The 15,479-nt window shown below is 30.5% G+C and overlaps 2 protein-coding genes and 1 non-coding gene across 3 annotated transcripts; 1 reads left to right on the top strand and 2 right to left on the bottom strand.

Moving 5' to 3' along the window:
- Window positions 1-249: 249 nt before the first annotated feature.
- Window positions 250-2,457, top strand: LOC114164709 (aluminum-activated malate transporter 14-like). Its single transcript, XM_028049457.1, has 6 exons — window positions 250-601; window positions 684-830; window positions 929-1,204; window positions 1,497-1,606; window positions 1,688-1,831; window positions 1,938-2,457. Exons 1-6 carry the CDS (start codon window positions 283-285, stop codon window positions 2,286-2,288), a joined length of 1,347 nt encoding a protein of 448 aa, XP_027905258.1. The 5' UTR covers window positions 250-282; the 3' UTR covers window positions 2,289-2,457.
- Window positions 2,458-4,491: 2,034 nt separating this feature from the next.
- Window positions 4,492-8,676, bottom strand: LOC114185223 (protein trichome birefringence-like 10). Its single transcript, XM_028072838.1, has 4 exons — window positions 7,828-8,676; window positions 6,651-7,040; window positions 6,186-6,344; window positions 4,492-5,320 (listed from the first exon to the last, which is right to left on the bottom strand). The coding sequence occupies exons 1-4, from the start codon at window positions 8,334-8,336 to the stop codon at window positions 4,945-4,947; spliced, it is 1,434 nt and encodes a 477-aa protein (XP_027928639.1). The 5' UTR covers window positions 8,337-8,676; the 3' UTR covers window positions 4,492-4,944.
- Window positions 8,677-15,407: 6,731 nt separating this feature from the next.
- TRNAM-CAU lies at window positions 15,408-15,479 on the bottom strand. Its single transcript has one exon. It is a non-coding gene; the product is annotated as a tRNA-Met (tRNA).

The following is a 15,479-nucleotide window of genomic DNA, read 5'->3' as shown; positions in this document are numbered from 1 at the left end:
TAAATATAATATTAAGTTAATGAATTAGTTTTATTTTGAACGCGACTCTTAAACTTTTGGATGAGTCAAGAACAAAAGGAATTTATATGATTTAACTAATTTAGGTAAACTAATAAAATATAGTGTTGACATTCCATGCACTGTTTAGAATTTGATCTCCCATCACCATCAGTGTCCACTTACATGCCTTAGTATAAATTGGATCTGTGTCCAAATTGAGCTTCCCCAAGAGAATATATAAGTTATAAAATTCCTAGAGAGAAAGGGGAAAGTGAAGACAAAATGGAATCGAGTCATGTAATAGCCATTACAAATAGAGAAGAAGATAATTTAGCAGACACAACCAAGGAGAAGAAAACATTCGAATTTTCCCATGTTGGGAAAAAGGAAGTCCACTGTGTTTCCATTAGTTTCAGTCCCAGAGAGAAGAAGCAGATGCAGAGAGACCAAGACACGAGGAAGATGATTCACTGCATCAAAGTGGGAATCTCCTTGGTTTTGGTTTCACTCCTGTACCTCTTGAACCCTCTCTTTAAGCAACTTGGAGAAAATGCAATGTGGGCTATCATGACAGTTGTTGTCATGTTTGAATTCTCTGCAGGTACTTTCACCAACATATTCAACTCTAACATAACATAACTCATTGCAAATATATGAATCTCTAATGCACATAAACATGTCAGGGGCCACACTAGGAAAGGGTTTCAACCGTGGACTAGGAACTATTATAGGAGGAGGACTAGGTTGCTTGGCAGCACTTTTTGCACAAAGCATTGGGATTGGCAGGGTTGGAAACTCGATCATAATCGCTGCTTCTGTATTTATATTTGGTAAGCTTTTCATATAGTTATTCTCTAACATTATGCATGCGTTGGAAGTGCATAACCTAATGAACTTCTGGTGTGGCATATATATGTGTTAATTTCAGGATCATTTGCCACATATCTTCGACTGATTCCAAGCATAAAGAAAAGATACGATTATGGAGTGATGATATTCTTGCTGACTTTCAATCTAGTTGTGGTTTCTGGCACACGCGTGAATGGGAAAGTGTGGGAATTAGCCCGCGAACGTCTCTTGAATATACTGATGGGCTTCATTGTGTGCCTCTGTGTGAGCTTGTTCGTCTTTCCTTTGTGGGCCAGTGATGAACTTCACCATTCCATCGTCTCCAGATTCCTTGACCTTGCCAATACAATTCAAGGTAATAATGGAGTTTAATCGTTTCTTCAACAGACAAACACGAATGAAACAACGTTGTTTCATTTGAACTGGTTTATTTCAGAGAAGTGGTTGTGTTTTTACTAATAATTTGGTTTCTAGAAAAGCAATTAAAAGATGGGTGGTATCATTTCAGATAAAAGGTGTTTTTTTCCTCACAGTATATACATCTTGTACAGTAACACTGTTGAATATATATTATCAAGATCAATATTAAATATGCATTTAAATAACTATATTAGGTTCATGACAGTAGATTAATCCTGTGATTGCAGGTTGTTTGGGCGAATGTACCAAGATCATTAACGAAAAGGAAAATCAACCCTGTGCTAGCTTCAACGTTTGCAAGTCAGTGTTGAACTCCAAGTCAAAGGATGAAACATTGGTAGGTAGATTTTTTGTCTTTCTTGAAATTGAATGAGAAAGTGTACAACAGAATAATGAAGTTTGTTTTTGTTTTTTTCAGGCAAATTTCGCAAAATGGGAACCCTGGCATGGAAAATTTGGATTCTCCTACCCTTGGGAGAGGTACTTAAAGATTGGAGAGATTCTTCGCGAACTGGCTGCATTTATTCTTGCAATGCGTCGTTGCCTTGAAGCATCAAAAGAGGTAGGTGCATATTTTCTTTCCTTTTTAAGGTTGTTATATTATACGGTTTGCAAAACGACAAAACCAGATTTTCGATGTGCTGAATGAAACGAGCCTTTTATGTCAGCCCATGGCCACTTTGAGAGAATCACAATGGGTCCATTTAGAAACATGCGAAGCACTTGAGTCAAAGGTTGCGTGCATTCTGAAAGAACTAGGCGACAGCATGAAGCAAATGATGAAATGTAATGCAAAGGGTTGTGTTTCGGAGCAGTTGAAAACCGTTAGAGAAGATTTAAGCTTCATAATTTCCACGTCCAAAATAGCACAACTTGAGGACGATCAAGTGCTAGCCATTGCTAGCTTCGTCTTCTTGCACAAGGAAATGATAGGGAAGGTTGAGGAATTGGTGAAAGAGATGGAAGAACTTGGAAAAATCGCAGGTTTTCGCACCCCAATAACTGCATTGTCTTCGTAGACCCCATAGTTTAACAGAGATTTATCTATCTATTTATGTATATAAACCACTCCCAATTTTAGGTCATAGATTATTACTACAAGCATGTGTTCTATTAGTGCCAAAGAAACACATGAATATATATATTTGAGTGTAACATCCAATAATTGAAGTTAGAAGATATGCTAATTAATAATAATAACCCATTTTCAAACACACTATATATATAATAGCTTTCATCTCTTATTAATAACTCTCTCCTAATGAGTGATACCCAGAAAAGAAAAACGGTATGAACAGTACTCATCAAGTTAGATAACGAAAAAGCTTATACTGTGGGCCTTTACCTAAAATAAGTTAAAAGTAAAATACTTATATTTCATCATGCTTACGCTATCACTGGCGCAATAGTTCTTGGAAAATATCTGAAAAAAATTAGCAAAATGAATGGAACGGGTTAAGGACAAATAAGCTTCTTTCATATTTGATTAAGCAAATTTGGGTTGAATGATACGTCACAGTTCGTTCATCAACGCAAAAGAACAAAATTTAAATGGCCGGCAGCAATACAGCACTTCTCCACTTGAAACCTCCGCTACACCTCTCTGTCATATCACTAGTTCATATCATTCATTTCCTTATTTTATTGAAACTTCATTTTTAAATTATAAGATATGAGTAGTTTCATTGATTTATAGTGATGTTATCATTTTAAGAGTAAAAGACTAGAAGAAGATGGGTGTAGCAACAAAAATGTGTAATAATTGGTATTGGTTTGTTGTGGCTGTTGTCGTGTGTTGCTGAGAGTGTTCCCAACACGAGCATCATCAACGTTCTCTGCAACAGTGGTGTGTACACCTCAGGGGACCCTTTTGCTATCAGTTTAAGTTATCTCTTAGAAGACTTGGAGAAGGAAACAGCAACGAAAAAGAATCATGAGTACCACAACATTTCACCATATCCTAATGCCTATGCCTATGGACATGCTACTTGTAACCTTAATCTAACATCCTCTGATTGCAAAACATGTCTTGGTGCTGCTAAAATGGCCTTGTTTACCACATGCCAGGCACCACGGATAGGGGCTCGTTCAGTGCTCCATGATTGTACTATCAGGTACGAGCAATACCCATTTGACGATTAGAGATAGAAAATTGGAGCTTTCATGTTCAACTTTCCATCATCATTTTCAACATTGCATCGCAAAGTTTTTAGACTGTTCGTAGTTGTAATGCAAATGTATATACCATATATACTTTGTTCACAGTTATGCCTTAATTAAGTATCCATTTCTACACCTTTTTTCTCAAAGTAATCCAAGATATTTCTTGTTGATGTATGGTTTATGTGTATCCTACTAAGAAACTATCTTCTTTTTTCTACCAACTATGATTTTTTTTTTCTGTGGAGAAATAGTCTGATTTCTTTCCTCTTTTGTTTGTATAAAAAAAAAAAAGAGTTTAGATTTGAGGTATGATTCTTTTCGTGCTTTTATAATTTTGTTCCCCTTTTCATGCTACATAAGATGTACGCGATTCTTCTGCATGTTGAGTAAGAGATCAGTTGCGTGATATAAAAACTTCAGAAGGGGAAAGATGATGCATTAAAAAAGGGGGAGATGGTACAAAGATATTTAAGTTTGCCTCGTTTGCCTCGATAAATTGTTGGGAATTTGAAAAAATTAATATTTTCCTAACTGTTTGCGTGGTATTATGAAAGGAAAATGGTTTTTCTTTCTGGGAAACCAATGTTTTGGTAATAATCTTACGAATCCAACCAGTCCAGATGAAATTGAATATTATTTATTTGACAACAAAACTCTCCTGAGTTTTCAAAACTTAGTATCATCGCATGTAATCACTTTTTAAGTATAATTATAAAAACTAATTCAGTTTCTGTATTTACCGATCCAAACACTTCAACACGAACTTACATAAGATCCCCGTTGTGTTAGGATCAAACGCGATTAACCAGAGGCATAGCCGAGTATAATTCACGTTTAAGTGCAGAACGCCAATTTCAAGAAAAGCTAGTCTAATTAATATGATCCGTGAGTATTATTCAAAGAAAAATTAAAATACAAATAAATCTTGAAACTTGAACCAGATTGCATGCATGAATCGGGGATTGAGCGGTAATAATACTCTGCAGAACCCTTTGAATTAAACACTTACTATTAATATATATCATTTTACAATTTTAATAGTTGTTGAATCTATATAAATTACTCTGAAGTATTTGCCTATATAAATAACAACAAACAATAAAAGGTTTGAAAATCCTGTTATATACAATGTACAACCAGCAACATCATGGATCATATGAAATTTACAAAAAGAAAAAATTTGTATGACTTCTAATCATCAGGTTTGAATCTCAGCTGTTATTTTTTCTTTTTTGTACAAGATATCCCTGAAACTCACCATCCAAAATTCAGTTCCCATCCCATCTAGATATGTTCACCTACAATGGCAGACCCTACAAAGAGGGTCAAACAATCACTTTGTAGGAAATTAAAACATATAAATTTCTTTGGTTGCCAAGAATAAAATTCTGTAACATCAAGCAAACTAACAAAAAGTTAGGTGCACCAACGCCAAACTCAACTTGCAGCTTCACCTCGCTCAAAAAGGGTTGTCACTGATTTGTGTATAACTCATAACATTGTATAGGTCAATTATAGTGGAACTTGAGAAACATTTGTGGTGTTCTGTCTCTGTTCCCGAAATTCCTCCCTCTTGAGAAGAAGAGCATAAAGAAGCTCATTCCATGAATCGGGAACACCAGGTAGGCACCAATGGCTACAATCTTGCCGCTGCATTGGCGCCGTACCATCTGGTCCGAGATAGTAAATGGATGCATGGCCATCTCTCCGGCGAGTTGACAATTGTGTCACATTAAGCAAGTCCGGATTCAAGAACTTTGATTTATTTTTGAGTTCTGACAAGACATCAACGACGGTTCTGAAATGGATGTCGGATGCTGCTGGCAAGGAACCTAAATCAGGTAATGTTTCCATGTGACAACCACCGCCAGTGTTCCAGTCACCACCCCTGCTACATCCAATGAATGTGTTAACAACTCCCTCATCTTCTTCCAGTCATAGATATAGAAAATGTTAAAATGGTTTTGACAGTTTGGTCAAAAAAGGAGCCGTACAGAAGTTAATAATAGTACGGGAAAAAATCGGATTGAGGTAGGTATGAAGCAAGAAACAAAAGTATGGAAGCAGCAATATACCTGAGAAAGAATAACACACAACTAACGTATGCAGTTTTATGATATGTTTAAAATTTTGTTTCAGCATTCAATGGATACATGCCAATAAACATATTAGATGAGGAAGAGTTGGAAAACTTCATCAATGCCACCTACCAGCAGTTAATGTTGTTAGTCAGTAAAGTATATGCATCTGTTAAAAGGACGGACCCTTAAAGAGGCTGCGAATTGTGTCCTTGAGTCTTCAAATTTTAGCCACAAGTCCAAACCAAAAATACAGTTAAAAAAATGATCGTCAAAAGTTTTTGTGAGAAGAAAATCCTGCAGAAGACTGTTGGATTTTTTCCAGAGGAGACCCTTTGGAAATTGTGACATATAAGCCATGGAAAAACCCATATAAAGAACATGACACTACCTTTAAACCAAAATTTTGAGTAAATAGGTTTGTGGATTTTTTTCTCCTTATATATATATTTCTTACATCTGAAATCGCAGTTCACACTTGATTCCTACAAACTATTCCTCGTGTATGAGTCCCTTCCACATTAGTCATATTAAATGTGGTTGCTAAAAACATTGTGAATTCATCGACCCGAATAAATTAATAGGAGAGTTCACAGTTACAAAATCATTCAAATAAATTTTGAGCAAAAAAAAAATACTGCATATAGTTCAGTAAATTTGAAAGTTAAGGCAAACCTGAAATGGACAGGAGCGTAAGTTCGGAAAAGGACGTAAGTTTTGTTTATGTTTACTTCATTTGCTATCCAATGAACTACTGTCTCCATTGATTTCCTGAATGCTTCTTCTGTAGTCATATTCATCTTCACTTTCTCCCCTATTTGGAAGTAACAGCCCCTAAGTAAAGAAATGAGCCAAAAATCAAAGTCATAATCACGCCAACATTGATAGTTTGATCACATGAAGAGCACAAAATATTGTCACAAACTATCATCAAAAGGATTTGGAATACGCTCAAGTTTTTCCATATCATGGAGATAAACAGAGCATAAATAATCAACTTTTGTGCATTGAACTATACTACAAATTCCTCACTTTTACTGCAATGACAATATTTGCCAGTAATATCACATCATTCACATAAATTCATTCTTTCTTCTTGCTTAGGAATGACAACAGAACAACAGATATAAAAGGCCTTACATTTTGACAGTCTTCTCATAGTTCCACCAATGTCCAGCATTGAGAACCAGCACATCTGCATCTCTCCACTTATGTGAAATCCAGTCCATTTGATCCAATCTCAGAGTCATTCTCACCCCATCAGGTGCACCAGAAGGAGGTCTTCCCTGCACTACAAGATACGGTGATCTATAGTATTCAATGGTGCAGTTGAAATCTTCAAACTTGAATGCCAAGAAGCCTGTGTGCTTTGTAATTGGGCTCCCATTAACCTCGTACACCCTAGCCTTGTTTGGAATTACCGAAGAGAGCATACAAAGGAGTGATTCCCATTGGTTCCTTCCAATTGAATCACCAACAAAAACCAGTCTCTTGTTCCGTAGCTTTTCCAACATCTTCCCTGCATCAAATCTGTTACAAATACACAGTCCATAATCATATTTCATTCCAGCAAGAACCCCAGAAGAAATCAAACACAAACAGAACAAGTGTTCAATTCAGAGCAGAAAATACCATAACATCTTACCCCCCAAATCAAATATATATTTTTTTCTCCTTTTTTGATAAAGAAAAACAGACTCGGAGTAATCGTTGAACTTGAGCAATACGCCAGAGATTATGGATAGGAAGTTAATGACAAATGAAACTAGCAACAGGTGACAGTGACAATTTAGGAATCATCAACAGTAACAAACCAATAACAGAAACGCTCTTCTTTGTCTATAATCTCTGGCAAAACTCTCACATCCTAACTTTACGACAGGCCAGCACCTTTTTAACTTCGTATCCAGCAATCCAAAAAAGCAAAAAAAAAAATGGAACAAACACTTCCTTCATACCGAATCATACTAGTAAAGTTAAAAGCAAAAGAACAAATGCTTCCTTCATACGAAGTTAAACAACAACAAAAAATCGAAGTTAATAAAAAAAAAAGGATAGTTCATCAAAAACAACTTATCAAATTCAGCGAGGCATGTCAAAATAGTGAATGGACGGTGGTGATCCCATAGCAATCAACTACGAGACAAAAATCCAAAATCATTTTGCGTTCAGAAACAACACGAACCAAACCAAAATCAATCTTTCCTTTTTTTTTGTCCTCATTTCTTCAGCAGTATCCAACACCAACCAACCAACACAAAATCTAAAATTAAACTCGAAAAACAACAAATTAGAAAAAAGCGGGGTTGGTTAGAACCTGGGCAAGTTGCAATCTTTGGGCTGCCATCGCCACTTAGTGTAGAAAGTGTCAGGCCTGCCATTCTCGGAGCAGCGAAAACCTTGATCCATGAAGGAACAGTTAGCGGAATTGTAAAGGGGGTAAGTCTCATCCCAAACCCAATTCCCATCAAAGACATCACAGGCATCACCCTCTGGGCTCAGAAACTGAACCGGGCGAGAGGAAGCAGAAGAAAAAGTAACAGAAGAGGAAGTAACAGAAGAAGTTGAGGATGATGAAAAATCGAAGTCAAGGATGGTGGTGGCTCGGGAGCGGAACCCTTTGTAATCCAAGTAGAAGAAGCAAGCAACGAAGAGAGAAGCGACGAAGAAGAAAACGAGAACTCCAAGAGAAGAGTCGAGAGGGGAAAAGCGTTTAAATTTCTTGAGAAAATCAAAGTGGGTCACGGAGTTGTCGCCCGAATCCTTTGGAGAAACGTTCTTGCTCATCTCGCTGGGTAGGAAGAGAGCACACACACACACATACATTCATTCGTTCATGGGTGGTGAACGTTTAAAAGATGTGGGGCTGTGTTGAACAGTGAGGGTGAGGAAGGGAGAAAGGTGGGTCCATAGAGGAAAACAAAAGGGCATTAATGGAGAGAGAAGCAAAGCAGTGTGCAGTGTTTTGCAGAGTGGTTTTTGGGAGTTATGGGTAAGAGATGAAGAAGTTGGGATTTGTGAGGAACAGAAGTAACAAATGAGGGGTTTTTGAAACGTGAAAGGTGGTGATCGGAACGTTTAAGGTAGTGGGGGGCACAAGAGTGATAGTGGTGGAATTTTGCTGGAAATTTGTTTACAATAATAATCATGTGTGTGGATGGAGTGTGAACTGCAAGAATGGATCTTTAATTTTTATATTATATTATGTAATAATCAACCATAATTTTGTACTAATTTCCAAAACCAACTATTTTTGTTGGTGCCAAATTACTTTTAAATGGGTTGCTGCAATTATTTTGAATTCTTCATGAGAGTTGAATTTTAAGCAACAGAAAAGGAAAAAATGTTGAATTTTATGGGATTGGTTGAGGAGGATAAGGCAGGGTTTCTAATGTTTGAGTCTTACTTGTCCGATTTTTGGACAAGATAAATATAAGTTTTATTGAATTTTTTTTAATTCAAAGATTTTATTTGTCTATTTCAAAATTGTGACTTTCTTTTGTCTTTAGATTACGACATCCATCATCTTTAATTTTGTTAGGAAATCTATTCATTTAATATTTTAATTTTTTCTCTCCCCCATTTCATGTTATCCTGTCCACTTCATGGATTAAATAATTATACAAAGGATGAGTGCAATGGTAATAATTACGAAATTGTGTTCTTCGGAGTCAAAATAAATTTCTTTTAACGCCTGAGATTTGAATTATACTTTATTGTTGTAATTTTTAGTTTTTTATTATTTTCAATCCTTAAGAGAAAAAAACAATACAAATTAAGGATCAAATGTAAGATAATTAGAAATGACGAGTAGACTGAAAATTTAATTTTTAATTGTAAAAAGATATTTTATTTAAATTTCAGGGAACAAATATATAAGTCTTATTATTTTGTTTTGGATTAAATATGTTTTTAGTCATTAGTCAATTTTAAAATTTTGGACTAATTTAATTCTTTATATATTGAAATACGTGAATTTAACATATTTTTTATTTTAATATTAAGCAAATACTATTATGAAACGTACTTAAAATGTCAAATAAACCTAACAAAATTTGATTAAAATAACTAAATATACGTATTTTGAAAAATAAAAGACTAAATTAGTCCAAAATTTTAAAATTGACTAATTCTAAAATTCACTTAAAGTTAAGGAACCAAAAATATATTTAACCATCTTGTTTTCATGAGAGATATCTCGCTGAGATCGAAAAATTAATTGAAGATGTATAACTTAATTAACTGAATATGTATATAGAAATAAAATCTCCATCTATCTTAGTTATAATACACTTTTAATGGGTTTTCTCTCTACCATAATTCTTTTATTCATCGCACTTAAATACAAAAATTGTTTTGAAAACATAAACTTAATTCTAGTTATGACAATTCATTACTGCATAGATTTTAATATTGTTAACTAACTAAATACATTTAGATATGATTTTAAAAAGCTTTTTAATATTTTTATCTCATTTTCTATTCATTTTTGTTTTATTTGGTTGCTATATTAGTTAAAGGTTTACCAAATCTCTTAATTTAAATATAGAAAATTATTTTTTGATAAGATAAAGTTTTCATAAATTGAACCAAAGTAGATTAATTTTTTTTAACCAAAATAAAATAATAAAGTAGTACCTATTTTACTTAAATAGATAATTTGTTAAAATTTGTAAAAAAAATTATTAAACTATTATTTTCTTTTAAATATACATTAATGTCACTCACTTACAACATTTGAATTATTTAATGTTTAAAAATATAAGAATGTGACATTTTAGTAGATTGAGATTGGATATTAAAATTGTTAATATTTTTTAACAATTTTATTGCTAATAAAGTAGAAAGTGATTATGTCGAGAGGCATTTAGCAGTTTTGATACTATAAAATTCATAAACATCACATATTTTACAGTAAAAAAACATTAAATAAAGAGGCATGTGTTTAATTATCTATAATAATTGTTGTCTTATGCATATTTTTAATGTTCTCACATGTTCTTATATGTAAACTAGTTAATCTTATAATTAAAAACTACAATACAAATTTATTATTATATTTTAGTAAATATAAATATATCGTAATTACGATACAATCATAATGTAAAATAATTTTTAAAAAATGCATTCATTTATATTTTAAATAAATTCATTTATATTTGTTTTTTTCACTTTATGGTAAATATGTTTATTTATTTTGTAATAAAATGGTTAAGTTTAAAAAATGATAAAATCGAAAAAAAAAACAGATAAATTTAGAAAATGTTACTTAAAAAAGTAAAATTGATAAATATTTTTTTAATTAAAATAAATTATTTAAAGGATAAAATTGAAAAATATTTTTGAATTGATAAATAATTTTCATTATATTCGATTAAAGGAAAGAAAAAAGCTTTAAAAGTTTAATGATATTTTTTGCATTTCAAGATGAATTTCAAAGAGTGAATTTTAGGGAGACAAAATAAAGTAAAGATATGATTGTTTGGATTAAAAAAAATAGAATGAAATTAAAGGGTTTTGAAATAAAAATTTATGAAAGTTTGTGCTGTGAGTGATATTATGGATTTAATATATTAAAAAAGTATTTTGTGATGAAATTATAATACAAAAATATAAATTAAGTTAAAATAAGTTTTAATAAAAAGTAAAAATATATTAAAACAAATTAAAATTATATATAAATTACAATTTAAAGAAATTTAAATGAAAAATAACAATTTTTTTAAATTAGTTATTACATTATAATAAGAATAAATATATTATTTTATTTTATTTCATTTTAATAAAAAATTTAGTTTACTTTATAAGTCAAAATATTAAAATAAAATTACTAAAAAACAATTCTCCTTCACTTTCTTCACATATGTCTGAGGAAATTCTGCAGCACAATTATATTTTGATTTCTATAGTTTTGTAATTGTTATTGGTAAAACAAGTGCATTTCTTCCCTCGATCACTTTCCGTTGCTGGAACCAAACCAAACGTAGCCTAAATAAAATTTGATTTTGATTGGATTTTGGGCCATTTTGTTTATTTTTTTTATATTTTTTTATATATTTTTTGAAAAGTATAATTTTAAAATAGCTTTGTGATAGGTCATAGTCATATAAACAACACCAATCCAACCCCTCCGATTGTGCCACTTAATTATCACATAATCACAAAACTTTGGCTTTTTCCCTTTCTTTTTATATTCTTTCATTTATCTTTTTCACAACAATCAAATATTTTGTAAATCATATACCACTAAATTGAGAAAAGGAACCAAAAAAAAAAAATACCAATCTTTCTTCAAGGCTCCAAATAAAAAAAAAAAAGGTTATGAAAGATTAAAAAATAGATATATATTGAGTGTACAACTCCTTTAATTATTTGTTAATTCAGCTTAATTGGGATTTATAGAAGAGGATCGTTGAACTTTCTCAAAAGATGTAACACGTCACGTTTTCAAATAGAAACTGCCTTTTTTTCTAAATGCAATTTTGGCAACTTTTTGCGTGAGAATCCATTATTATTGTCACTTTTTATTCATTCCAATTTTACATTTGAGTACAAAAAGATTGAGTCTTTTGTATTGTCATATTCTTATGTAAACGCGTAATAGCGATGAAGATGAAGAAGTTCAAATTCGTGGTCCAAAATTATTGATAAATAATTTATAAGTGATTTTTAGTCTTGAAATTTGTATGATTCTAGAGAGTTTCTAAAATCTCACTTAAGACTTTTATAAAATCCAAAATTAAATAAAAGGATAGAAAAGAGTTACGTTCAATCTCTCTAATTTCCAACCAAAACTTATCCATACCTTAAGATAAGGTAAGTGAAAAAAAAAAGAGTAGAAAATAACATTGAACTTTCACATGATGTTTTGATTAAGAAAGCTAGCCATTAAGCACTTCTTCTAATAGACATGTGAACCTTTTGAACTTGCTTATTGAATTTATTTTCCTAGAAAATAATGCATTTTTTTATTGGTTGATTCACAATTTAATTTTGGGTTAAATATGTTTTTGGTCCCTCAAATTTTAATAAATTTTGAAATTAGTCAATTTTTGAAACTTTATACCAATTTAATTATTTATTTTTAGAAATACGTGAATTTAGTCATTCTTACAAAATTTTGTTACGTTTATTTAATATTTTAAACCTATTTTATGATAATATTTGAGTTAATATTAAAATGAAAGTGTGTCAAACGGTGTAAATAATTCAAATACTATCATGAAATACACTTGAAACGTCGAATAAACTTAACAAAATTTGGTTAAAAAGATTAAATTCATGCATTTTTAAAGATGAATGACTAAATTGATCAAAAGTCTTGAAGAGAAACTAATTCTAAATTTCCTTTAAAAGTTGAGGGACTAGAAACATATTTAACCTTTTAATTTTTAGTATTTTGATGAATGAAATATGAGGTTATATAGCACAAATGAGAGGGTAAGAAGTAATTTTAGTTATGATTGTATCACTTCCATTATTGCATAATACAATTTAGATTAGGTGTTGTATTGTGTAGATGTGGTCCTCTTTCCCATCACTGCTATTTTAAATACTAGCTTGTTCATGATTCTCCTTCAACTTTTAGCCAGCTACGAACTTTTTCATCTCTCCTAAAAAACAAGGCAACTTTTTCATCTACTATTCAGGTATTTTTTGTGTGTTTTAATACAGATATATAATAGATAAATATGCAATTATTATTATTAAACAACTGTGAAAAAAAATATATACTTTTTAAGAAAGACTTTTAAAAAAAATATTATTTTTAAATATCGTTGGACCGCAAACATAGAAAGTATCATGAAAACCCAGGCAGCGAGAGAAGAAAGGTAACTCCAAAAATAAGATGTGAATTATTGGTTGGTAAGACGTAACTCCACCAAGGATTTAAAAACCCTTTTATACCGTACATAAATTGTTTACTCTGCTAATAAATTCCTAACTAATTTAATTAATGCTAATTAATTATATCTATTATAGTAAGTTTTGGGAAGTTAAAAACTATGCTCAAAATTTATATTTCTAATTATTATCATTAATACAATAAAAATTAATACATAATCTATAATAATATATAAAGACGATTTTCTCCACATTTCAAAATACCAATTTTACTCTTTAAATATAATAATTTTTTAATTTTTTAAAAATTGACCGTTACTTTTACAATTTTTTTATAAATTCGGCTATTTCTGCTTCTTCTCTTCTTCTTTATTTATCAATGATTATTTTTTCATCTGTTTTGATATATTTCACTTTATTTTTAATAAATATAATTTTAGTTTATATAACAACTTAATAATATTATAATATTATTACCTACTAATAAATATCACGTATATTTAAAAAATATATACACACAGACGCGAAAGCGCATGTGTTTATGCTAGTTTAATATAATTGTAATTACAAAACAAGTCACAAATATCTAAAGTATTATTTTTACAAATTCTTGAACTCATCAATTATTAAATTAAAACTAAAATTTTTATCTATTTTTTTAATATAAATATGAAAACCTTTCTAAAGAATTAATTCGTTGCAATTTCACATTTAATTCGTTGGACATTAAGAAAAGATCTCTAATTGAACAATATGATCATTAGTATTATGCTTCAAAATATGTAAAAAAATTGAATTTTTCTTGTTTTCATTTTCACATGTAGCTCCCCTTTTGTCACTTTAAAACAATGAATCTATTATTTTATTCTTCATCAGTATTTATCATAATCTAATGAAAAATTGAGAGTTCCTAAAAAAGATTAAAAAGATTCAAATCAAAACATAAGTGATCACAATCTAATAAAAAAATGAGAGTTCCTAAAAGAATATATGACAATGAAGTCACAATTAAAAATCAGTTATGAAAAAACACATTGTACATTATTTTTACTTATATATTAATGAAAAATAAACATAAGACTCAACAAATAATGTTAACTATTAAACAAATATTTCAGGATCAAGTAAGAGAGGAGAATTACATTTTTTTTCTTCAATAGTGGAAGAGAACAAATGCAATGAAAGAAAAAAATAATAAATTTGTGTCCAACTTTCTTTTTCAAAAACAACAAAAAAAAACAAGAGAAAATAAGAGAGGAGTCTAATACGTAAAAAACTCAAAAAAAAAATATATCTTAATAAATATTTTTAACTTTTATTGTATCTGGTTTTATGTTTTATCATTTACTATTATTAAATATTATTGTTTATAAAAAAATTAAAAAAAATACTTAATTTAATAATTATCAGTTTTTAATATAAACTACATATAATTTAAAATTTTTGAAAAAAAAATTCCTAAATTACATATAACATAAAATATTTTAAACAAAATTTGGGGAGCCATGGCCAACCCTTTCTAGTATAATATGAAAGAGGAATCTATAAAATGAGTTGCTTGAAGATGGCAAAGATATTAACTCAATCTTGTTTATATCTATTGTGTGAGATAAAGAGTATGAATTTTCATTGGATAGAAATGACTTAGCTCAATGCTCAACCAATAAAAATGCTATGTTATCTATGGAAATGATTTATGACAACTATGGATAATTGAGTATGTTGTATATTAATTTAAACATGTTATGAATAATGTTTATTATTTTTAATGTTTAAAATTTAAATGAATTGTATGTATTTATTTAGCAAAAATTATTTGTCAAAGTTGGTGACTGAGTTTATCCTTCAAGTATTGGGTTAAAGGTTTGAAGATGAACACTATTACTTTATCTCATTTAGTTAGATTTATTTTTGATTTGATACTTTGAAATAAACAATAAAATGTTTTGTAAATGTTAATTTAAATTTGATTATTTGAAAGATAAAACAACATTGTTTTTATTTCTTTATGTTTTTATAAAACAAAAAAATTAGACATCCTATCTTTTATCATATCAGAGCCAGGTTTCGATCCTGGGACCTGTGGGTTATGGGCCCACCACGCTTCCGTTGCGCCACTCTGAT

This window comes from Vigna unguiculata, chromosome 1 (assembly GCF_004118075.2).
Source record: "Vigna unguiculata cultivar IT97K-499-35 chromosome 1, ASM411807v1, whole genome shotgun sequence".
NCBI classification, from domain to species: domain Eukaryota; kingdom Viridiplantae; phylum Streptophyta; class Magnoliopsida; order Fabales; family Fabaceae; genus Vigna; species Vigna unguiculata.
The sequence above is the reverse complement of the archived record's forward strand: the minus strand, read 5'-3'. Positions and strand labels throughout refer to the sequence as shown.

What these genes read in the sequence shown, in the direction of transcription:
- LOC114185223 (XM_028072838.1), bottom strand. Translation starts at nt 8,336, where the DNA reads ATGTATGTGTGTGTGTGTGCTCTCTTCCTACCCAGCGAGATGAGCAAG. An exon ending in AAAGATTGCAACTTGCCCAG is followed by an intron (nt 7,041 to 7,827) that starts GTTCTAACCAAC and finishes TATTTGTAACAG; the next exon opens with ATTTGATGCAGGGAAGATGT. An exon ending in TATGAGAAGACTGTCAAAAT is followed by an intron (nt 6,345 to 6,650) that starts GTAAGGCCTTTT and finishes TTCTTTACTTAG; the next exon opens with GGGCTGTTACTTCCAAATAG.
- LOC114164709 (XM_028049457.1), top strand. Translation starts at nt 283, where the DNA reads ATGGAATCGAGTCATGTAATAGCCATTACAAATAGAGAAGAAGATAAT. An exon ending in CATGTTTGAATTCTCTGCAG is followed by an intron (nt 602 to 683) that starts GTACTTTCACCA and finishes TAAACATGTCAG; the next exon opens with GGGCCACACTAGGAAAGGGT. An exon ending in GCCTTGAAGCATCAAAAGAG is followed by an intron (nt 1,832 to 1,937) that starts GTAGGTGCATAT and finishes CTTTTATGTCAG; the next exon opens with CCCATGGCCACTTTGAGAGA.